Source organism: Rhizophagus irregularis, chromosome 24, assembly GCF_026210795.1.
Source record: "Rhizophagus irregularis chromosome 24, complete sequence".
Taxonomy (NCBI): domain Eukaryota; kingdom Fungi; phylum Glomeromycota; class Glomeromycetes; order Glomerales; family Glomeraceae; genus Rhizophagus; species Rhizophagus irregularis.
The window spans coordinates 2,679,309-2,704,772 of NC_089452.1; the positions used below are offsets into that span (position 1 = coordinate 2,679,309).

The 25,464-nt window shown below is 27.6% G+C and overlaps 5 protein-coding genes across 5 annotated transcripts; 1 reads left to right on the forward strand and 4 right to left on the reverse strand.

Moving 5' to 3' along the window:
• Positions 1–2,804: 2,804 nt before the first annotated feature.
• Positions 2,805–4,359, reverse strand: OCT59_016276 (uncharacterized protein; the record flags this gene model as incomplete). Its single annotated transcript, XM_066132371.1, has 1 exon — positions 2,805–4,359. The coding sequence occupies one exon, from the start codon at positions 4,357–4,359 to the stop codon at positions 2,920–2,922; it is 1,440 nt and encodes a 479-aa protein (XP_066003364.1). The 3' UTR covers positions 2,805–2,919.
• A 4,075-nt stretch (positions 4,360–8,434) lies between these two features.
• Positions 8,435–9,745, reverse strand: OCT59_016277 (uncharacterized protein; the record flags this gene model as incomplete). The annotated part of the gene is made up of 8 exons (XM_066132372.1): positions 8,435–8,440; positions 8,507–8,526; positions 8,608–8,854; positions 8,935–9,071; positions 9,149–9,233; positions 9,307–9,399; positions 9,481–9,594; positions 9,665–9,745. 8 exons carry the CDS (start codon positions 9,743–9,745, stop codon positions 8,435–8,437), a joined length of 783 nt encoding a protein of 260 aa, XP_066003365.1.
• Positions 9,746–15,470: 5,725 nt separating this feature from the next.
• OCT59_016278 (uncharacterized protein) lies at positions 15,471–16,301 on the reverse strand (the record flags this gene model as incomplete). The annotated part of the gene is made up of 3 exons (XM_066132373.1): positions 15,471–15,838; positions 15,924–16,023; positions 16,104–16,301. 3 exons carry the CDS (start codon positions 16,299–16,301, stop codon positions 15,471–15,473), a joined length of 666 nt encoding a protein of 221 aa, XP_066003366.1.
• A 1,204-nt stretch (positions 16,302–17,505) lies between these two features.
• OCT59_016279 (uncharacterized protein) lies at positions 17,506–18,692 on the forward strand (the record flags this gene model as incomplete). The annotated part of the gene is made up of 3 exons (XM_066132374.1): positions 17,506–17,690; positions 17,831–18,024; positions 18,103–18,692. The coding sequence occupies 3 exons, from the start codon at positions 17,506–17,508 to the stop codon at positions 18,690–18,692; spliced, it is 969 nt and encodes a 322-aa protein (XP_066003367.1).
• Positions 18,693–22,400: 3,708 nt separating this feature from the next.
• On the reverse strand, positions 22,401–23,834 carry OCT59_016280 (uncharacterized protein; the record flags this gene model as incomplete). Its single annotated transcript, XM_025328769.1, has 1 exon — positions 22,401–23,834. The coding sequence occupies one exon, from the start codon at positions 23,832–23,834 to the stop codon at positions 22,401–22,403; it is 1,434 nt and encodes a 477-aa protein (XP_025165199.1).
• Between the last annotated feature and the right edge of the window lie 1,630 nt (positions 23,835–25,464).

Here is a 25,464-nt window from a genome sequence, read left to right on the forward strand (position 1 = left end):
TTTTTCCGGTTGGCTTTTTTCCAATCCGAAAATTTTTTCCCCTTTTCCTTTTTCGGTTTGGCTTTTTTTTTCGAACCGAATTTTTTTTTCCCGAATACATTCTTACACATTTAGGTTTGGATCAGTGATCGGATAGATCTGCGGCGCCGCGGCAATTGCCTTTTTTCCAGAAGATGTAATTTTTTTTAAATCTACAATGGAATTTTTTTAAAATAAATCATAAATTTCACAGTGCCACAAACATTTGTTTCGTGTGAAAAATAAAATTTGCATTCAATAATAATATTTCATATACTGCATAACACTTGCACACAATTCGTATAAGCATGAATTGTATAATTTATTACATTTATTTTCTACTAATACCATCATAATAATAGTAAAAAACTAGACCTATTCACACTGTATGGCAAATAAAATATAAGTGTGTTATTATTACTCTCTTACTTGATGGGCAAGTATCATCCCCGCCGCAACGCGACGGGTTACGCCTAGCATCTTAACTAAAATAGAAGTTACACCAAAAAAAATATATATTCGGATCATTTTTTTCCACTAGTGATAATGTAGAATAATGTGTCGATCACTTGAACAGTGACAGAAACCATATTAAAGGTTATTAATTTAGAACTTTTACTCATTCTTTATTGCATTCAACTGTATTTTTCCTTTATTTCATAATATTTATAATCGTTTTTTGGAATTTTTTTTTATTAGAGATAGAGAAATATCAAACAAAGACGCTTTACAACCAAAGTGAAATATTTTTAAAGTTTTAGTTTTTTTGATAAAAGTTAAGCGTCAGAACGGTGTTACTCTATACAAATTTTTATGAAGTTAGAAGACGTTTATGTATTGTAAAGAAGAAATTCTTTACCTTCGAAAGTGTCTGCGAGTGGCGCAGGATACAGAGAAGGTAATCGACGGTGATATTGATTTCTTATTTTTGTTAGGCATAAAAAAACCTTATTTTGTTCAGATTTAATTTTTAATATAAATTTTCTAACGTACCTGATTAATTTTTTTGTTTACCAGATAAAGATAACCTTTTGAGTTTTGACGTTCTTTAACATCCTTCAACGTTTTTTAACAATCTTTAACATTTAACATTTTTTAACGCCTTTTCTTTTTCTTCAGTTAAACTTTTAAAGGTAAGCTGTTTTCTTTTTTTTTTGCTATTGTTCCCTAATTACTCATTTCTTTTTTGTAGATTTTTTAACTTTGGTATTTCAATAAATGGTAAGTTTCAAGTTTTTCAGAATTTTAGAAGCCTAGTTTCTTTACAGTGACTATTAACTAGTTTTTTTTTTCATTTTTTCATTTGGGTTTCTTCTGTTTTGGTTGGGTTTTTCTTTGGACTTCTTCTCTGGATTTCTTCTTGGATTTCTTTGGGTTTCTTTCTCGGGTCTTTTCTTGGATTTTCTCTTGGGTTTCATTGGGTTTCTTTTTGAATTTTTTTTTTTGGTTTTTTTTCAGATTTCCTTTCGTGTTTCTTCTTTGAGTTTCTTTAATTTTTCTTTGGGCTTCTTTTGGGTTTCTTCTTGGGCTCCTTTTCTTTTAGTTGGGATTTTTTATTTTCTCTATACTTTGACTTTATGATTTCGTTTTTACTTTATGTTTGATTTTGGTTTTACTGCTCCAATTTTGGTTATTCATTTTAGAGGTTGGAACCGGTTAAGACGGCCCTCCAATAACCACAGGCAGCGGTTAAGTATCAATTGTCCGAATTGAGAGGACTACTCCACTCGACATGGCATACATCAGGAATTTTTTTCCGTTTAAAATCCACATGGAAATCCACATCAAATACTGTGGAAATCTAAATAGTTCTAGTATTTTCCGAATATCCTGTGACGAAACACGTGGTATTTTCGGTGTAGGATATTGGGAATGTGTGGAATTCCACGTATTTCTGAGCAAACCCACGTGGAATTACATGGACCGACCCACCTAAAAACTTCCTGATGTACGAGGCAACAAAATCTCTTTATTCTTACTGTTATCTGGCTAACGGAGTCTCATCCTATTAGATAATTTCAAGATTATACCGGAGAAATTCATCGAAGGTCGTAATGGGCAAGGAAACTTTGATTACGTTATAGAGCGTCGTTCAACTGGAAGAATTCTTGGCTTAATCTAAGTCAAGAGAGAAATATTTAATGAAAGGGTTCGCCCAGGTATCTAGTATACAAATGGAATCATCTCTGAATGGTCATAAGCGCAATGCCAATGAGATGGATGATGAACAAAATGTGGATAAGGTATTTGGGATCGTGACTGATGCAAAATAATGGTACTTCATGGAGTGCACTTCAGGTGGAGAGGGGAAGTTTTCGTTTAAGCTTTCTGAGCCTGTATTTATCGTATATAAAAGTAACAATCTGCATATTATGGTGGAAGAAGTCTTAAACCGTATCGTGCCTGAGACTTTTCATTATTTAAGTCAGCAACATGAAAAAACGGGAAACACATCGATACTTGGACTCGGATCATCATAAGTTCACACACTTTCAGAAAGGTCCACTTGTTGAATTGCTTCGAGGAGTCTCGATGAATACAGTAAACTTGAAGCTGATTTTTGACACGAATAGCTAAAGCAGTCTTGATCATTACAAGGGGAATATTTTCCGTTGTCATTAACATACTAAGTACCGCTCCATTGTTTTCAAGTGCTGGTGTTTTGTACATTTCACGTATACATTTTTTTGAGGTATAAGATATCGTTAAAATTTTTTACTCGTAAACATAAGTCCTTTAAATATTAATTAACATTATAAATCACTGCGGACTGATAATAAATTTAATTAATTAAAATTAAAGTCAATCGTATTTATTTAAAAAGGAAATAATAATATATATATATATAATAATGAAATAAACCTTCATAAATAATATTGATTACATTTATTCTACTTTATTCTACACACAATTCGACCCTTTTATTATACCTTCATTAATGTACCTTCTAATAATTAACATGTGATCTCTTGTAATATAACTTTCATGAGTGATTCCAAAATAAAGTAAATTAATATTTCGAATTCTACAACTTTCAAAAAATAATTCAAAAGAATCAGTTGAAAATTTCCAATCCCCACTTAATGATATATAAATTAAAGATTTTGGAGAAAATTCAGTTAAAATATTTAATAATTCATCACCAAAATTATAATTTTCATTCACAAGAATATTTAAACTATCAAATTCTATACGTGATAAATTTCTACAATTTAATAATAATGATTTTATATGAATAAAATCTTTAGGTTCAATATGAGTATATAATCTATTAATCTTTGGACAATTATTAGAAATTGCTTTAATTAATAATCCAGTATTTTCAGCATTTTTATTAATAGAATTAATAATAACTTGTAAAATATTTCCTTTTGTTTTTTCAATTAATATTGCTAACTCTTCAAACCAAGATAATCCATAAAAATCAATATATTCTAATTCTGAAAATTCTGATATCATTAAATAATGTTGAAATTCTTTAATATCACCTCTAATATTATCATTATCATAATTATAAATCGACAAATTCTTTAAATTAATAAGTGATGTTAAAAATGATGGTGAAATAATATTAAGTGAGTGTAAACAGAGATCATTTAATGTATTATACTTCCTTTTTATTGCATTGCTTAATTCTTTACAATATTCCTTCTTAATGTATTTAAAAAGTGATAATCTTTTTAAATTTTTCTGCGCGTCAATTAACGAAATTAAACCGGGAAGATTTTGAGAACAATTATAAATCATTAATCCATTCAAATCTCTACAAATTTGTATCATTTCATAAAGAGAGTTTGGAGATACAGAATCAATACTAATATATAAATTATTTAATTGAGAAAAACATTCTTTAGCACCTGGAAATAATGATAAAGGTTGAGAAGTTTTCCATTGTAATATTTTAATATTTTTACATTGACTTACAAATAATTTATAAATTTCTTGTTCTAAAAGATTACTTTTTGTTGAATAATCAAAATTATTTAAAATTTCATCTTTAAATATCATATCTTTAATATTATCAATAATTCCAGCTCTTGGAAATTCACAAAAACTAATATAATTAAATGATAAAGGTTTTAAAAAAATTGTTGGTGGTAATTTAATATTATTATCAAATAAAAATTGGTTTGAAGATGTTGATAAACAAGAAAGTATGATATTAAAAATCTTTTTTTCTGATTCTTTATGATTACAATACCAAGAATATTTTTTCCATAATATTGGTACTACTAAATTACACCATTCTTTACTAACTAAAAGACATGAATATAAACTTTTTTTATTTAATCGTGATTCTATTAAAATAAGGTTAAAACAATCTAAATTTAATTTTATCATTTTTATAAATTAAAAAGTGATTTAAAAAGTGATTTTTTTTTTAATGTGAGTAAAAAATTCTCGATATTTAAATATTTTAAATTTTCTTATGATCCCAAAAATAGACATTCCTATAATTAATAAGTAAAGGGCCAACTTTAAATCGTTTATGGGTTAAGTTACACTACACCAGAATTTATGATTTGCCGTATTGCCGAATTATAATCGGCTAGCCTTAGTAGCCTATATTTTGCTGATCACGTAAATAATTAACAAATATTAGCCTAAATTTTCAAACACATTACACATTTACACATGCACGAAAGTCATATGATTATAATATAAGATTTCTTTTTTTAAAAAATTAGTAACGCGTTTATTAATTATGCATATATTACAAAAACTACATACTGTAATTATACTGTACAAACACCTAGAAAAATAATATAACAAAATATATTACCCTCTATAGCTAACCGATATATTCTAAAAACTGATAAATTTAAAAATCTATCTTTTGTGCAATATAATATAAGATTTCTATTTTAAAAAAAACTTATTTGATTCCATCATTTAAGCATACTAAGAAATATCATTTGACAATCTTATTAAGATTTTGTTGAAAACTTTCATAAGAACAATTAATTCAAGTAGGGTTTAGAACAGATTTTTGATCTCCAGATTTTAAATACAATATGTGAAGAGTATTTGTTTACGCAAGAATGTGAGAAGCCTAAAAATTGTATCAATGTAAACATAAATAGATAAAGATGACTTTTTATTTTAAAATAAAAAAAATAAAAAAAACTCAATAATCACAACAAATTTATTTTTATTATAACAAACGAAATAAATTAAGAGGATTGATTAAATATGCCTTAAATAAACTGCTATACTTTTTAGTATGTAGTTTTCATACGATTTTATATGAATTTTTTTCCTTCGGAATAATAAAATTAAATCAAAATAAGCTCTGCTAATAAAAAAAACAATGCTGTTAAGTACAGAAAATAAAAATCATAACTGATGACAATGTAGTCACCACACATCAACTTAATCTAGTTAGTTCTTAAGAAAAGAATTATAAATGCCACTTTTATTGTTGTTTTTCCAACTTAGACAACACATGATATAAAAAGCTTTAATTCACCAATAAAATACATTCTGTATAATAAAGAAAATAAAGAATTAATAACTTTAATCTCAATTGTAATATTTTCTTAGGATTTACGTAACGTAAAGCCCGCAGTAGAGTATTTAAGATGCAATTCTCTATACTTCTACTATACTTCTACACATCCACCTGGTTTCACTACCGCAAAATTCCATTGTTCTTAGGGATTGGAATCGATTAATCGAAAATCGACAAAACATAGTAAAATCGATTCTCGAGAATCGATTCTCAGCAATTTTTTACATATAAGTTAACCTGACTTCAAAGTAATTTTTCATGCCGGCCAAGTGCTGATTATTTTTGCTGAAATTAGTAACTGATTCAAAGTCAGGTTGGTCGTCTATAAGAAAAATCTTGAAAAGATTCGATTTTCGATTCCAATCCCTAATTGTTCTAAAGTATAACGTGGTTTAACGATTTAATTAATGCGGGAAATAATTTTGCTTTATCAACTCCTGTAAAATTCCGAAAGTGAATATTTTTTATAATTTTAAGAAATGCTGCACAACTCCACCACGTACATTTATTTAACAAAGAATATTCAATTAAAGAAAAATTTGAAGATTATGTTAGTGTAAAAATTCTAGAGGTCACCTTATAAAAAATACAATTAATATTCAACCAATCTAAATCCTCATAATCCAACCCGTTTTGCAACTTATACCTAGGATCCTTATTACAACACATTATACATGGTACTCTCCTGTCAACCGTTAAATACTCCTGAAATGCCCCTAGCATTATCCAACCATTTTTTTTCCCCAAAATTTGCTTCCACGCATTCAAAAACCTAAACGGAACATCATCATCTCTTAGGATCAATTACCCCTTGCCAATATGTATGTCGTCCCAAAGACCTCGCCTACTCAGTCTTTCCTACCCTGGAACCGCCATACAACACCAACGATTTATAACCAAGGCGACCAGCGCCTGCATTAAATGATGTGGAGGTAAAATCCAGTTTCTTCTCTCGAAATCCGGCACATACTCCTGAAAATCGCACTGCGGTAACGTCCAGCGTATATATTTTTTATAATTATTGAGATTGGCCAGCAACCCTCTATCTAAATTCTCTAAGGCCTGCTCGCTCGTTCTACTACGCTTTACTGCTTCCTCTATCTCATCTATTTCCTCTATCTCAACTACCTCCTCTATCTCATCAGCCTCGAACCCGCAAGCTTTTCTCTTATTACGTCCAGCATTATCGATAGAACCAGGGCCAATGTTCAATGAGAAGTCCAACTTTCTCGGCTTGCTTGATATTTTCTCTGTACTACTTTCTCACGTATTCTTTCACCGCGTTAAAATTCCTCACATTCGTATCAATATTCGGATGCCCTATGAAAAAAGCCTGTGTGATTTTTGTTGAAAAAACATCCAATTAAATTCACTATGATTTCTGTATATTTGACCATACAATAATTGTGCTAAAAATTGCAATAAATCACACAATAGTTGTATGGCAATCATACAATAATCATCCAATTTATGACCTGATTTTATATAATTATTGTCTAATTTTTGAGCCAAATTTTGGGCCGAATTTTAGGAATTATTCTGGGCCGAATTTAGAAATTATTGTGAGCCGAATTTTAGGAATTATTAGGAATTATTATGGCCGAATTTAGGAATTATTGTGGGCCGAATTATTAAGAATTATTATGGCAAATTTAGGAATTATTGTAAGCCGAATTTAGGAATTATTGTGGGCCGAATTTTAGGAATTATGATTACAGTAAGTTAAAATTTGGTCAGTAACGATTAACGACAAGCAAATTTATAAAGTGAAATTATGGATTTTTATTAATTTAATATACAAAATAAAACACTATATTTGATATGAATTATAAATGTAGAAAACTATAAAAAAATATAAATATATATATATAATAATTCATAAATAATATACTATCGCTGTATTAGATATAAACTATAAATTAAAACTATAAATGTATAAAGAAAATAAAATCAAATATTAAAGAAAGTAAAGTAAATTATTGGTATAAGTAAATTATTAATATTAAAAATAAAAAAGTATGAAGTTAGTAAAGAAAGCAAAATTAGAATTAGTAAGTAGTATGGAAAGTAAATTGTTAGCATTTGTTAGCGTTAGTAATAATAAAAAAAAGAAAGTAAAATAAATTATTGTAAGTAAATTATTAATATTAAAAATAAAAAAGTATGAAGTTAATAAAGAAAGCAAATTAGTAAGTAGTATGGAAAGTAATTGTTAGCGTTTGTTAGCGTTAGTAATAATAAAAAAAAGTATAAAGTTAGTGAAAAAAGCAAGTTAGTAATTGAAATGTAAAAAAGTTAGAAAATAAATAAAAGGATAAAAAAAAATAAATTTTCTTACCGAAAAGAAAGTTTGAAGAAAAAAAGTTTGAAGAAAAGAAAGTTTGAAGAAAAGAAAGTTTGAAGAAAAAAAGTTTGAAGAAAAAAAAGGTTAAAAAAAATAAACAAATATTTTCTGCGTAGTGAAAAAAGTAAGTTAGTAATGTAAAAAAGTTAAAAAATAAATTCTGCGTAGTGAAAAAAGTAAGTTAGTAATGTAAAAAAGTTAAAAAATAAATAAACGAAAAGAAAAGTTTGAAGAAAAAAGAAAAAAAGTTTGAAGAAATAAAAAAATAAACAAATATTTTCTGCGTTATATTTATTATTTATTTTGATGATCAGATCACGTGGTATAATATAATTTAATTTTAATTGGACGATCAGATCACGTGTATTATATACATAATTTTAATTGGACAATTTCTTTTATTTTCCAAACTAACCGGATAAGTAGTGACACAAAATTTTAACTAACGAAAAATGAACTTTTAAACTTTAATTTTGTATTAGTTACAAAATTTCATTACAAAAGCAATACGACAACACAAAAATTTACTTTATTTAAAATATATATGCATATTATGTATGTTATCTCTAATTTATGAAATAAAATAAAATATTAGTATTTGTAACTAATTAATTTCAAATTAAATAACTTACTTTATTATTTTCGTTATAATCTAAAATAAAAATAAAAATTAATTGATTATTATAAAAAATTTTTTGTAATATAAAATGAAAAAATTAATATTAATTATTACCTTTTCGCGGTTGATTGGAAATCCGCCCAGATTTTTTTCTTTCATTTTTTTTCTTCCCGCTCTTTTCGCTGGCATTTGTATTGCCAACGTCTGTACTATTATCATTTTTTTTCTTTCCGCTCTTTCCGCTGACATTTGTATTGGTATTGTCAACGTCTGTATTATTATCATTTTTTTTCTTTCTGCTCTTTCCGCTGACATTTGTATTGGTATCGTCAACGTCTGTATTATTATCGTTATTATCAGACTTCAAGAAAAGTTTAAAAGAGATATAACTGAAGTTAAAAATATGTTTTTAACAAAATGCTTATACTATATATATTATACCTTATCTGATAAATCATCTGCAGTTCCACTACTACTAATGACCACTTTGTTTTTAATTTTATCTCTAGTGATCACCGATTTATTCTTTTTTAAAATAACTTCCGTTTCCTTCTTCTTTAGTTTTTTTTGGTGGGCACCTTTTATAAAATTCAAAAATTAATACGTATTTATTTTTATAAATAAATATAATTCAAAAGATGAAATTATTATTTACGTTTATTGTTCATCGAGCGGCGAAATAATTCTTTGATAGCCCAATCTCCTGTTGTTTTGGGAAAATGACTATTATTCCCTTTGAACTGAAAAAAAAATTTTGTTAAATGTATTATAAATGTATTGATTTAAAGTATGATTAATTTACAATATACTCACCTTCTCGATAATTTTTAATATTGCTCTCCTCTCCTGCTTTTCCCAGGACGTTTCAACATCGATATACGCTTCAATTAGGTCACGTATACTTGACTAGTAAAATATATAAAAGTTAAATCCTAAAATGATAATACATGAATTATATCAACAATTACATATTTATATATTACAAACTTTGTAACCATTAAATTCCTCATTAGTCAGGTTTAAAATTTTTGCAATATTAATGTAAGCACCGGTTGGTTTGGAAATTGATACAGTTTCATCCACCACTTTTTCTAGAATTCTCTATATTTATAATTAAAACTTAATGTTAAAAAGAGATCAAACTGCAATATAAATGCTAAAATTAACTTACATTTTGTTGAACAGGAAGATCTGACGATTTTTTTGATTGATTAAGAACGGTTATTTTATTTAATTTTTTGTTAGTAGCCATAACAAAAAAATCCAAATGTAATGAAGAGAAATTCAGATAGAACGAAGAAAACGAAGAAAAAAAGAATGAATTAAATTTCTCTGAATTTATATTAACTTGACGAGGTTTTTTTTAAAAAAAAAGGTAGAAACATTAGCGATTTTTCCTAAAAAGGAAAGATAAACGAATAATTTTTTTTTAAAAAAAAAGGCAGAAACATCATCGACATTTCTTAAAAAAGAAAAATACAACGATCAAATTTTTTTTCTAAAAAAAATTGATAGCGATATTGTGTACAAAAAAGGAATATAAAAGGGTTTTTATAACATCTATTTTTAGCTATTTCAACAGTTACGGTAGAGTTTTTTAAATAAAGAATAATAAAATGAATAAACGATACAAATTATTATAACAAATTATTATAATCGTGCGTGACTTAATAAAAATATGAAGATTTCACACTAGATTTAGTATTAATATTTTTTGGGAAGTTGTTTCCTATTTTTTTTTTTTTTTTTTTTAAAAAAAAAAAAGTAGAAACATTATCGATTTTCTTAAGATTTTTTAAAAAAAATTGACAATATTTGACAGCAATATTGTATACAAAAAAGGAATACAAAAGTGACAATATTTGACAGTAATATTGTATACAAAAAAAAATACAAAAAGGGGTTTTTCATCATAAGACTTCAACCGAAGACCAAAGTTTCTTAAAGTGATCTTTTTTTTTTTAAAAAAAAAAGAACAATCTTTTTTTAAAAAATGACAGCATTCGAAGTACAAAAAAGGAATACAAAGGAGGTTTTCATATCTATTTTAAAATTACACAGCCATTTTATCATAAGATTTTAACCCCTATAAAAAATTTTTATCCGAATTTTTCCATTATTTCTCCGTGTCTTCCGTGTCTTCCGTAAAAATTCCGTGAAAATGATACATTCACGGATATCGAGATGAAAATTTCCATGATTTAAAGCTATTATTAATTCTATTAAAATGATACATTCATAAAAAAAAACATGGAAAGATAAAATACGGATCATATTTTTACAGGAATGTAATACTTATTTAAAATAATAGTTATTTAATTTGATGAATAATTGTTGACGTAAAAATATATTTTTTTTGACGACAAAAAAATAGTGATAGTATTACTGTAGATTAAGTGTTAGATCCTCGAACGAGGATAATTTTTTTTAAGATGATTAATCCGTCGTTAATCGCAACGAAATAAATGGGTGTGTAACACTGGTGTAAAGATGTATGTAAAGAGATATGTATAATGCTTTTTTTTTAAAAAAAAATAGGCAGAAACATTATCAATTGTTCTTAAAAAAAAAAAATCTTTTTTTTAATACAATATTCGAAGTACAAAAAAGGAATACAAAAGGAGTTTTCATCTATTTTTAAATTACACAGCCATCTTAAAACGACAGAAATATTTGTGTACAAATTATTCCGAATAAAGATAAATCAAAATTTTTTAGCTTATAAAATCTGAAACATAAATTTTATGCAGTGTGAAAAAAAAAAGTATTTTAGTTTTTAATTTTTATAAATCTTGTATAGTGTAAAAAAAAAGTGTTTATTTTTTATAAATTGTGAAAAAAAAGTATTGGAAAAAAAATGTCGAATAATAAAGTATTATGTATATGTTCCAAATGTAAAAAAAAAGGATCAGATAATATTGGTAAATATGTGCATCCTACTACCAAATGGAGACATATTAAAAATGCAAAAAAGAATTATAATTTTAGCGACAACGATGATGATAGCGATGACGACGATAGCGATAATGATGATAATAATAATAATAATAACGATCATGAGGACGATAATAACGATAACGATAATGATGATAATAATAATGACCACGACAAAGACCACGATGACGATAACGATCACGATGACGACCACGATAATGATGGCGATAATGATGATAATAATAACGACTACGACGATAATAATCATGATGATAATGATGTAGAATATAAACAGTAAGTATTAAGGAGAATATTTCTGTTATTCGTTAACTAATAATGATTATTAAATGTTTTATATTATATTTTAATTGTAATGATGATAGGAGGAATGAATTTGATAATAGATCTTCAAGATCTCCTACTCCCGTTCTCATGGTAATTGATGATGATTGCTATGATGACAATCAAGAACACCATGACAATCGTGACAATTCTGATGAAAAAACAGAATCATCCACTGCAACTGAATCTGAATCTTATGAAAGTTTATATGATTCTTTTGATGATAATAATACGTTTGAAGTATTACAAAAAGGACTATATAGTAGCGATAATGAATCATCTGATGACGGTATTAATTTAACAGAAGGTAATATACGCAATATTTATTTATTTATTTAAAATTATTTATTATTAATGCAAATACATATTATTTGTAGGGTCTAATATTGTAGGGTCTAATATTAATAGTATTAATGATGAAGTTGCTAGAGGTTTACGTCTTCTTGAAGTAAAAACTCGACGAAATATTACTGATGCAGCCTTTAAAGAAATTGTTACTGCAGCTAGTGGTAATTTTACAAGTCAATATACACTAATAAAAACACTTAAAAATATAGTTCCTATTAAACCAATTTGGGTTGATATGTGCATAAATTCATGCTGCGCTTTTACTGGTAATTTGGAAACATTAAATAAATGTACCTATTGTAAAGCTGAACGTTATCAAGAAGGAGGACGACCAAGAGCACAAGTAGCATATTTTTCAATTCAGAATCGATTTAAAATTCAATATCAAGATCCAACACGCGCAAAACAATTACGTTATCGTTCTGAATATATTACCAGAGAAGATAATGGTGCTATTGGTGATGTATTTGACGGCTCACAATATAAATATCTATCCCAAGAGGGATATTTTCAAGACGATCGTGATATTGCACTTTTAGGTTCTGTTGACGGTTATCAACTATTCAAACAAAAATGTGATGATTGTTGGATAGTTTTATTTATTAATGCTAATTTGCCACCCCATCAACGTGTAAAAAAAGAAAATTTACTTATTACTTCAATCATCCCGGGTCCTAAAGCTCCAAAAAATTTTAATTCTTTTATGAAACCAATAGTTGAAGAATTATGCTTATTAAATGGTAATTTTAATTACATACATTATGATAAAACTTAATGATAAAAAAAATATATTAAAAATAATTGTAAATTTGTAAATTTGTAGATGGTGTTGAATGCTATGATGGTGCTACGAATGAGAATTTCCTCTTAAAAGTTACGGTACTTTCCTGGTCTGGAGATACTCCCGGATTGTCAAAACTTGCTTGCTTAACTGGACATAATTCATACATGGCATGTCGTTACTGTGATCTTCGTGGGATATATAATAATCATGTATATTATCCTACAACACCACCACCATCAATTGAAACATATAAAACTTATAATCCATCAGATTTACCAAAAAGAACTCATAGAGATTATATGATAAGAATTGAACAAATAACGACAATACCGCCATCAAGAACACGCGATACATTAATTTCTGATTTAGGTAAATAATAAATCTATTGCAACATAATTTTTTTTACTATAAAATTAATAATTATTATTTTGAAATAGGTGTTACAGGACGTAGTGTTTTATTAGAAATAGAAACAACTCGATTTCCTACATGTTTTCCAATAGATATTATGCATTTGTTTTATGAAAACATCGCATTATATATGTTAAAACATTGGATGGGTTGTTTTTTTAAAGATTCTATTCTTAATGATCAGCCATATGTAATTAACAACAAACAATGGACTGAGATTGGGATTGAAATGGAAACCGTAAGAAAATCCATTCCAACTGATTTTGGTCGACCACCACGAAATATCTTACATCACCATAATGGTTACAAAGCAGAGGAGTGGGCTTCATGGATAACCTTATATTCTTTACCTTTATTAAAAGATCGTTTGCCGGCAAATTATCTTAAAGGTTGGTCCTTTTTTGTTAAAGCTGTTCAGCTTTGTCAAAAACGAGTATTATCTTTACATGATCAAGAAGAAATAAGGAAATTATTATTGCTATTTTATCAACATTATGAACGGTATATATATTACAACATTTATTTTATTTATTGAATTATTGTTCTTTTATTAAAATAATATTATTTTTAGTTATTATTATCAGTTTTTGGCTGCCCGACTAAGTGTAATGAAAGTATGCTTTCATTATATTTTACATGTTGCTGATAGTATTCAGGATACTGGACCATGTTGGTCAACATGGCAGTTTCCTATGGAACGTACTTGTGGAATGTTACAACCGCTAGCAAAATCACGCCTCCATCCATATAAAAATCTAACAAACAATGTATATTTGTTAGAATTATTTAATAATTTGTGTTATTTTAGAAAATTTTATGACCAGATCTTTCCTCCTATATCTGATAAAAAATATAAAGAGCACTTGGTTTATACAAATGAGAATTATGAAGAAGAATTTCAATGGCCTTCTAAACCATATACTCTTACATTCCAAGAAGTTAAAAAAATAAAAGATCATTTATGTGTAATAGATGATCGTGCATCAGAAATGCGATTAAATGTATGTATTATTTTATTTTATGTTATTTTATTTTCAATTTTAAAATTAAATATTGACTAATATTTACATTTTTTACATTTTTTAGGATTTTGAAACCAACGGAACAAAATTTGGTCGTTTAATAACTTCCGATGGTCGAGTAATTGGGTCAGAATGGATACGTAGAAATAAAGACTGGGCACGAATTAATTACACTGTTTTGGTTAGTATTTAATGCAATATAATCATTTATTAATTTTGTAAGTTTTATTTAATAATTTTCATTTTAGACCCGTTTAGAAATTGACAAATGGGCTCACTTACCAAGTGCAATCCCAGAATTCGTAACTAAATCATTTTACGCCCAGGTTAATTATTATTTTTTATACGGGTATATGGATCAGAAAATAATGCTAGCGAACGTAACATGGACAAATGAAGTTAATGAAGATTCATTAGGTACAACTTCCTTTGTAGGTGATGGTTCTACACAATTTATTGATGTTACTGCAATCAATAGATGTGTAGGTTTTATGAAATTGGGACGTAAAACATATATTATTGATAAGGAATGTATGGAAGAATAGAAATAAACAATTTAATTAAAAATTGTCAAATAATCTGAAATTGTATTACGCGCGATGTGTATGTCGGATTTCTTAAATAAAACTTTCTTAAATAAAACTGTAGGGAAAATTCTTATTAGTTCTTTTTGTATTGTAAATTTTATAACGCCCTATATTATACGTAATTTCAATCTAATAAAATTAGAAATAAACGTCTGCCTTACTTGCCGTTAAAATCTGAATAAGTATTTGCAATAGTTCTCAAATAAGTATAGAATTCTTTACCGATATCTGGACTAATAACAGACGTATTTATTATAACAGACTGCATAGACGACGTATTGTAATGTATTATAATAACGTTTATAAATAAAATTGTTTATAGTTAAATATAACAATTAGGCAGGCATTCATTTGGCCAATTTAGCCTTTATAATAAAAATCGCGTTAATATTATAGCAATGATAATAATATAAAAATTTTTTTTATTAAAATGAATAATATTAATTAATTAATTATTAAAACGTTAATATATACTAAGAAATAAGCAATAATTATAATAATATGAAATTAATTAATTAACATCAAGCCTCGCAATTTAATTAACATTAATTAATCATCGTCGATTTCCCAAATTGCGAGGCTTGCGAGGCTTGATTGAGAACCTCCTTCTTCTTCCTCAAATATTTGAACCACTTCCTGTTCCTGATCCTGCTGCTGCTGTTGCTGTTGCCTTTGTTGATCCTGCTGTTGCTGTTGCTGTTGCCTTTGTAATTTTTGATCCTGATCCTCCTGATTCTGATCTTGATCCTGCTGCTGTTGTTGTTGGCTAAGTAATTTTTTTTGATCCTGATCTTGATCCTGATTCTGATCCCGATCCCGATCCTGATACTGCCGATTCTGATCCCGCTGCTGTTGCTGTTGTTGTGTTTGTGACCGTTGCCGTTGCAATTGTGTTTGTGACCGTTGGAATTGCAATCCTAAAAATATTATTTAGAATTTAATATTATTTAGAATTTAAAAAAGAAATTAAAACACTTTACAAGATGATTCAAAAGTTAATACTTGGTTTTTTCCAAAACTTATTTCTGAATTCTAAATAATATCTTTCCCCGTTTCTTGTTATTTTTCCCCTCGGATCCTTAATAATAGATAATTCCATACTCTAAAGATTATAAATTAGTAAATTAGCCTACATTTGAAGAGATAATGACAATATTGTATAATATTATATTGAATATTTACCCGGCAATCCTTTACAATACCATGGAATTTTTCGCTCGCTTGACGTCCAGTATAAACTGTTTTGAATCTTTGGTTGATTTTTCCAGCGGTTGAGATCCACCAAGCTCGCTTGCAATTACCACCGCCAAGCGAGTGGTAATGTGCATTACCTTCTTTCCTTTCATCGATGAGCATTCTTACTTCGTCGTCGGTCCACATAATGTTAATTGAAATTGAAATATTTTTTTTTTTTTGAAGAAAAAAAAATTTTGAATTAATTTTTTTTTAAAAAAAAATGTAAAATGGAAACGAATGAATTTGATTTAATTTTTTTTTCATAAATTAAATAATACTTACGTTTTAATGATGTAATAAATATCAATAAATTAAAAAAAGTCTAATAAATAATATTACTTATTAATGATGTAATGAATTACTACGCTGATTGATCAAATTGAATTACTTATGTTTATGTGTAATTCTGCAATTTTACCCGCGATTCACCCGTGACTCACCCGCAATAATATAATACTTATAATATACTGAACACCGCGACTCACCCGCGACTCACCCGTGACTCACCTGTGACTCACCCCGTGACTCACTCGCAACATTACTAAACACTTTATAACCATCTCTCTATAAAAAAAATTACACAAATTTGAACCTTTTTATCAATTGAAAAAAAGAATTTAATCACTTATTACTTTATCAACAGCGGCCTCAATTTCGAATGGTATGTGATTACAAAATGATGATCTAATACTCAACAGCGGCCGCCTCAATTCAAATATATTCGAATGGTATGTGATAACAAAATGATGAATTTACCTTAAGTGCTCGCTAGACGTTTCAATGATTTTGGTTTAGTTTTTAACAAAATGTAATACTTCATAACTAAATGTACAAGCATTTGACCTGACCACTGGTCTACCATTATTTTTTTGCGTCATTGATTTTTTAAATGCGCCATTTATTATTTTTGCGCTACTATTTATTTCACAATTGGATTTCTTATATGACCGATATGCAAAATTGCATGTGATATTTTAATAAACGTTTTGCACTATATGTGTATTCTGCAGTTAGCCCATTATTTTATTTATATGGTTAAATTTATAATACTAGATTATCAATTATTACGCCAAAATTCTAAAAAATACTATGTACGTATATATATATAATGGAATATTCCTTAATTTAGAAATTTACCATGATTTTAAAATTTTTTCCGTACAAAAAAAATTTTTTTCCATGATTTTTTACTAAAAAAAAAAATTCCCCTAATTCCATGATTTTTAATTTTTTTTTACCTCCTTAAAAAAAAAAAAAATAAAATAAAATGGATTTTATTTCAAGTCTCTCACCTTTCTCGCGTCTCTCACCTTCTTCGTATCTCTCACCTCGCTTCTAATTCTAAAAAATGAATACCAATAATTATAATAATAATAATAATAATAATAATAATAATAATAATAATAATAATAATAATAATAATAATAATAATAATAATATTCTATTTGCTCATCAAACAACAATGCAGGAGTTTAAAGAAGGAACTAACTCTATTCATAAAACGACGCTTAACGCGCTTATTAATAACTTGCAGTAAGTAAAATAATTAATAAAAGAAATAAATAAAGTAAAAAAATAGATAAATAAATAAATAAATAAAAGAAAAATCTTTAATTATAATCTTATAATCTTAAAATACATTTTTTGTTTTTTTGACGACTTGTAATAAACAGACCACCAGTATTTGGAAGTGGGAGAACTTCTACGTTTAGTTCATTCGGAGTACCTTCATTTGGAGCACCCTCGTTCGGAGTGCCTTCGTTTGGAGCACCCTCGTTCGGAGTACCTTCGCCTTCGTTTGGAGCACCCTCGTTCGGAGTACCCTCGTTCGGAGTACCTTCGTTCGGAGTATCCTCATTCGGAATTGGTAATAAAATTAATAAAATTTGTTTTTATATATATATATATATTTAACTTTAAAACAACTTCTATTATATTATTATAGCTGCGGCAAGAGCAGCAACAATAGCAGCAACGACCACAGCAGCAACAACAACACCAACACCAACCGCACCAACAACAACAAGTGCACTAATACTAGCTGCACCAACACTACCAACCACATCAACAACCACATCAACAACCGCATCAACAACCGCATCAACAACACCACCAATACCAACCGCATTAACAACTACATCAACAACCGCATTAACAACCGCATCAACAACCGCATCAACAACACCACCAATACCAACCGCATTAACAACTACTGCTGCATCAACCGCAACAACAGCAGCTATTGCAACAACAACAATAGCAGCAGCAACAACAACAACATATCACCAGTCATCAATTCCATCATACTGGCCTTTACAGCAGCAGCAGCAGCAACAGCAGCAACAGCAACAGCAACAGCAGCAACAGCAACAGCAGCAGCAGCAACAGCAACAGCAACAGCAGCAACAGCAGCAACAGCAACAGCAACAGCAGCAACAGCAGCAGCAGCAACGGCAACGGCAGCAGCAACGCCAGCAGCGTATGCAGCGCCGACAGCGCGAATGTTTTGAATCAACGGGTAATAAAATTTATTAATTTAATGTAAAAGTAAATTTTATAAATTATTTAATAATAAAATTTTTAAATTAATAAAAATAGGAGCTGTTTGCTATTATTGTAATGATAATCATTACATCTTCGCTTGTACTCAAATACTGAAAGAGTACAAAGGCCGTTGCGTTAATTGCTAGGCGGACGATCATATGGTTATGAGTTGTAATAATGTTAAAATAAGAGAGCCTTGGCTCTAAATTTTTTAATTTTTTAACTTTTTTCTAATCTTTTTAATTTTTTAAGTTAGATTAAAAATTATTTTCTGAATCATGTTATGTTCTCGAACATTTTTCCGATTGGGGTCAGATAATAAAAGATTAATTAAAATATTCGATTGGGGTCGAATATTTTTCTTTTTCCGATTGGGGTCGGATATTAATCTTTTAAAAAATGTTCGATTACTATTTTTTTTTTGTCCGATCGATTGGGGTCGAATTAATTTTTGATTACTATTTTTTTTTGTCCGAGTCGGATTAATTTTTTTAAAAAACGTTCGATTGGGGTCGAACCAATATAATAAAAAAAAATTTTTTTATAAAATTATATATTTATTTTCATATATATTATTTTTAATATTTTTTATTTATTTTTAATATTTTTTATTTATTAATATTATTAATTCGCAATTCGTAAAAAAAGTAAACATGAAAAAATTTACATTACATTTATATAATGATCGGTAGGAACAGTAGTGATAATAAAATGCGTTAATATTCGTTAATACCAATAATTAAATGCGTTAATACTAAGAATCTCTAATCGTTTTAGATCTAAACATGAATAACGACGATACTTGATGTAAAACTTGTTTCTATTAGTTAGTAAATAGTATGTACATGAGAGGTAACAGCAATCCGAAAGGCGCGTTACTTTATAAACTGGTAAACTTTATAGAATAAAATAACAGCTAAAGGAAACGAAAATAATGAGATATTACTAAGGTATACAAGGTATAGGTATCATGTATCATTCAGCGATATTAAAACAGCACCAAGTTATGTATGATAAGTTTATACGAAGTTTATATCAACGACGAAGTTTAATTTTCTAGATCTTTTATTAAAAATTGGAATAATAATGAATTTCTAAGTATTTTTCTATTTATTATTTTATTTAAGAATTTTTTTTATAATAAAACTTGCTTAGTAATACAGTATATAATAAAATCAATAAAATCAATAAAATAAGTTTCATATTGCATAAAAAATTTTTTTATTTAATTAAATTTTTTTATTTAATTAATTATATTAATACAGTATATTTATTATAAAAGATTATTAAGGAAAGGTAAAAAAATTAAGTAAATTTAGAATGTGACGAAGGTGGATAAGGAAATAACGCGAGCGTGATGGTAGTTGCAGATGGTATGTGTATATGGTGGCGGCGGCGGTTATTGTGGTGGAGGAGGAAGTAATTGTAGTAAAGGAAGTGATCGAAAAAGTAATTATAGAGACGGAAAAGGTGATCGTGATGAAGCGATTATTGTGATGTTTGCAGATATTTTCGGTTTTACTATAATATAAAAACTTGATACACGATTATAATATGGTTGAATTACGGTTAAATGGGTTAAATGATATTAAATGTATATTATAGAAACGCGGTTCTGTTATAATAAAATAACTTGATCGCTAATATTATTATAAATTATAAGTTAATTTAAAATAAATACATTGTAGGTAAACAGTCATATATATTACTTTTTAAATACATTCACAATTCACAATTAAAGTAAAATGATCTCCCATCGTACAATTGTAACGATTGTACTAAAATAAACGTATATTTCGTATATTTTCAAATATTGTACAATAATCGCACAATTTTTATATCCTAAACTTTTATTGCACAAAAGTTGAACGTTTTCTGTATACTTAATTTAAGTTTATTTTCAATTGTACAAAGATCGCACATTTTCAATACACTATAAAATCGACATGGCCATTTTTATCCAAAAAACTGCAATAATTGTATGATTTCCGCACGGACTTGAACAAATATTGCACAAAAATTGGATGATCTTTTTTCATAGGGATGGTGGACCACTTCTTCGCCTTCCGCAAGGTCGAAAACTGTACTATCCTTTATATTTGGCTTCTTAATTCTTATCCAGCTTTATCAACGCATGTAAATACAATCCACCATCCGCGTGATGCACCTGAGCAATAGAATATCCTGCAAGACCAATAGGAGCACTCCTGTTTGATAATTTCACCCACAAATTATCAAGACAGGCGGAAGGGAGTACGGGCAACGGGGGTAAGTTAAAAAAATGACAGTTTTTTGTAAATGGAATTGTTCAGACATTTTAAATTTTTTTCTAATAAAAGAATAAATTATATAATTACGCGTTTTAAGCGTAGCGTAATATGGGAGGCAGCCGTTACACATGGTGTAACAGAGCGACTTTCACACCATATATGGGCAAAGTCGCTATCGTAATATTATTTCGCGCCGTGTAACGAGCCCTTGGGGCCCGTTTTACTAAGCGCTCATTTCGGTCTTAGCCTAAATGCGTCGTCCTTGTCTTAAGGCATTATTTTTTTTTTTTTTTTTTTTTTAAACAGTAACGCGTTTATTATTTATTTATCATAAACAAATTATTACATAAATTTATAAACACCTAGAAAGAAGCAGTCAAGACATACTTCCCTCTATAACTGAGTTCAATCTAGTCTAAAAAATAACTGTGATAAATTTAAAAAATAAAATTTTGTTAATTTAAAATCTATCTGTTGTGAAAAAACGCTACTAATCTAAAAATATTTTAAAATTGATTTTTTTTTACTTTTTCTTTTGTTTTCTGTATTTTCTAATATTTTCTCTGAACTAAATCACTAATATATTGACTTCAAGGAAAAAATTAAACTCTAAACAATTGTACTTTCTAAAAAGCAAAATTTTGATGTCATCTAAAGAAAAACAAAATAAAATAAAGAAAAAAAAATCAAAACATTAAGAAATAAATCCATAAATCTACGTTCTTGATGGAAATGCATGTCTTAAGTCATTATGTTAATCTTCACCCAATAATCCTACATTATAAAACAATTATAAATATATCACGTTGACTCTATTCTTTTATAACTTTAGTTTCCCACCATCGATTTCTATCATTTAAACTAACATTTCCTTCTGGATATGCACCATATATAACATACTACCAATTAATACATTAAACATCATATACATCATATCTAATTTAATATACTCTCTACTGGGATCCGTAGTATAAACATTCATATTTACACTTCTTAACCCATCTACAACTTCATTAATTATCTCCATTGATCATAAAATTTGTCAAACACCCACTCCGCATGAGGCCTGAGTATCTGGTGGTGTATCAGTTCTCTCCGTACCTAGGTGGTGGTGAAAGTGGTGATGGTGGTATATGTTCATTTGCACTTGGAAATTTGTTTAAGTTGATGCCGTTTCTTAATTCGATAAACGTGCTGTAATGTCTTCATTGTTTGATGGATGATGATATTGTTAATTGTTACTTGCATAGGTGATTAAACTCTCAAAAATTCTTAGATCGTAGGGAGAAAGTAGATGATTTTACTATGATGATTTAGTTTTATTTATTTAATGTTAATATTTATTTTTATTTCATTAGGTGATTATAATCGTAATTGTGGAATATACAAACATAACACACGACAACCAATATTAGCGGCTGAAGATGTTTCATGTAATATTCGAATTTTCAACTACTTCTTCATCTTTGTACTCCCTAAAGAATTCTGCATATCCTATTGTAATTAGATTTCTAACCTTATCTATTGCATCTACAATATAATTTCGCCTCACACAACTTTCGAGAAATCTATTAAAAACATCAATTGAATACTTCCAATTTCCCTTAAGCGTTATTTTCGTTAAAGATTTTGGAGAGAATTTAATCAAAATTTCTACTAATTCATCTCCTATATTATAATTTTCATTCAAACTTTTGAAAGTTAAATATGTTAAATTACTACAATTCACTAATAATAATTTTACATAAATCAAATCTTCAAATTCAAAATATGTAGATAATTTTTCAATTTTTGGACAATTATTAGCGATTACTTTAATCAACATTCCTGTATTCATAGGAGGTATTTCAATAGTATTAACATCGACACTCAAAATATTTCCTTTGGTTTTTTCGACTAATATTGCACATTCTTTAAAACATGTCAATCCTTCAATTATAAGGTATTGAAGGTAAGGAAAGTTTACATTTATTAAATTATATTGCTGAAATTCCATGACCTCTTTATAATCATCATAATCATAATTATGATAAATGTATAAACTTTTTAGATTGACGAGTGATGTTAAAAATGAATGTGAAATATAACCAACTGAGCTACATAAAGTAAGATTATTTATTGTAGAACCCTTTTTTGCTAATACTCTGCTTAGTTCTTCACAATCCATTTTCTTTTCAATCTCGGTGTTAAAAATTATGCTTACTATTTTTAATTTTTTCTGCGCATCGATCAAAGAAATTAATCCGGGGATATCTTGAGAACAGCCACAAATTGTCAATTGATTCAAATCTTTGCAAATTTGTGACATCTCATAAAGACTATCAGAATTTACAAAATTCATATCAATTATTAGACTATAAAGTTGAGAAAAACATGTTTGAGCTCCTGGAAATGACGATAAGGTTTGAAAAGTTTTCCATGACAATTTTTTAATATTTTTACATTGACTAACAAATAACTTGCAAACTTCTCGTTTTAAGAGATTTAAATTATTTCTTTTTTTAATTTTTTCAATGTCAGGAATAAATACCGTATCTATAATATTATATATAATGAAATTGTTCATATATTTACAAAAACTGATATAATTGAATGTTAGAGGTTTTGAAAAAATTGAAGGTAACATAATATTATTATCTAATAAAAGCTGTTTTGAAGAGGATGATAGATAGGAGAGTATTACATTAGAAAGTTTTTTTGATGATTTAATATCAATATAAGTGTATAGACATTTTCTCCATAAGATAGGAACTACCAAACGACACCACACTCTATTAACTAAAAGAAAAGAATGTAAAGATTTGTGATCTTTTCGTAATTCAACGAAAATAAGAGTAAGAATGTCGAAATTCAATCTATTCATTTTTCATTTCTTTATTTTTTGAACAAAGTATGCTAAGAAAAAAAAAAATGTTATATGTCAATATAAATTAAAAATATTTTCTTAAATAAATATGTAAATTGGTTATTAAGCTTTTGTCATTTGTACCAGATTTGCGTCATGCTTAGTGTTGCTTTATGTATATATCAGATATGTATCTTGCGTCATGTACGAGAAAATCGAGAAATGCCGAAAAAAATAATAAATAGTTTTTTGTCATTTTGTTATTAGATTGAGTAATAATGTGAATAAAGTGTTTTATTAACTTTTTCTTAGACATAAAATACGAATAATAGATCAACTTTAATAGGATAAACTGAGCTTTAAAAACCTAGTCACAATGTTACTAGGTTCCATGTGACTAAGTCACATGGAACTTTTTAATACCTATTTAACTTCTAATTATTTACCGCAGTATTCCTAATAATTCATAGGGGAGGCAGTTCAGGATTTTCCGTAAACGAACGATTGTTGGACGGTACGTCGGTACGTTTCTAATACCTATAAAAAAGTAAGGTTTTTTTCGATATAGATCTTCGACCGTCTCTATACGTTGAGCCGATGAACAATGGTAAAAATATAGTAATTGTTCTTATAAACATATTAATTTATCGAATTATCTAATACAATCCAACAACTATCTAAAACAAGTATGATTGCCATATCCGTCATAATATTGTCTCTCTGATAATATATGGACTAGAAAATGCAATTACCTTTTTTTTAGGAAAGACTAGTCAAGAAAGTAAAAATTTTGTGTTCGGCAAAGAAAAATTTTGTAAACTGATATTAAAGGTCTGATAAAATCTATATTAAAATGCTTCTAAGAGAGTGAATAATCAGTTGGTCATATTGAAATGCGTTGAAAAGGACTTTTCTATATACACTTTGTGAATTCTTCCACCTTTTGTTTCATCCTAAAATTATTGGACATGGTGATCAACAGAAATTGTTAGAAAGAGTTCGTAATCTTGTACTTGAGATAATATTGCGTTGTATGCAAAATCTTACGAACTAACCGCTATACAAATTATTTTTGCCAAAATTAATATGGCAGATTTTATTGAAAATAAAATCTTTCTGAGGCGCTGTTTTTATTTTCAATTAGATTTTCACAAAAAGTATAGGTTTAAATTTTAAAATTACTTATGTAAAGTAAAAAGAGTGTAAGAAATTATTAAAATATGCATTAGGTAAGAGTTAACGATGTATTGACCAATTTCTTAAGATTGGTTTAGTAAATTTTTAATTTTTAATGAGTGGTCATATAATAAAACAATATTAAATTAATAAAGTGATTTTTAATTAAATTATTTTTTGAGTAAATTTTAAGAAAATAAAAGTATCATGAGTCAAATAAATTATAAAATATTAAGAAATGAATAAATATATGCATTAGCTAATATTAACTAAATACAGTAAATTAATAAAAATAAGCATCAATTTCATTAATATATTCTTTTTAATATCTGAATAAGTGCGGGAAAGAAAAAAAATAAAGAATATGTAAATAAAAAAAATATGAAAAAAATAAAATATTCATAAAAAATAACAAATATAAAATTTACTATGGGGATGATATCCCCCCGCATACGGCAAAATTTTAATAATT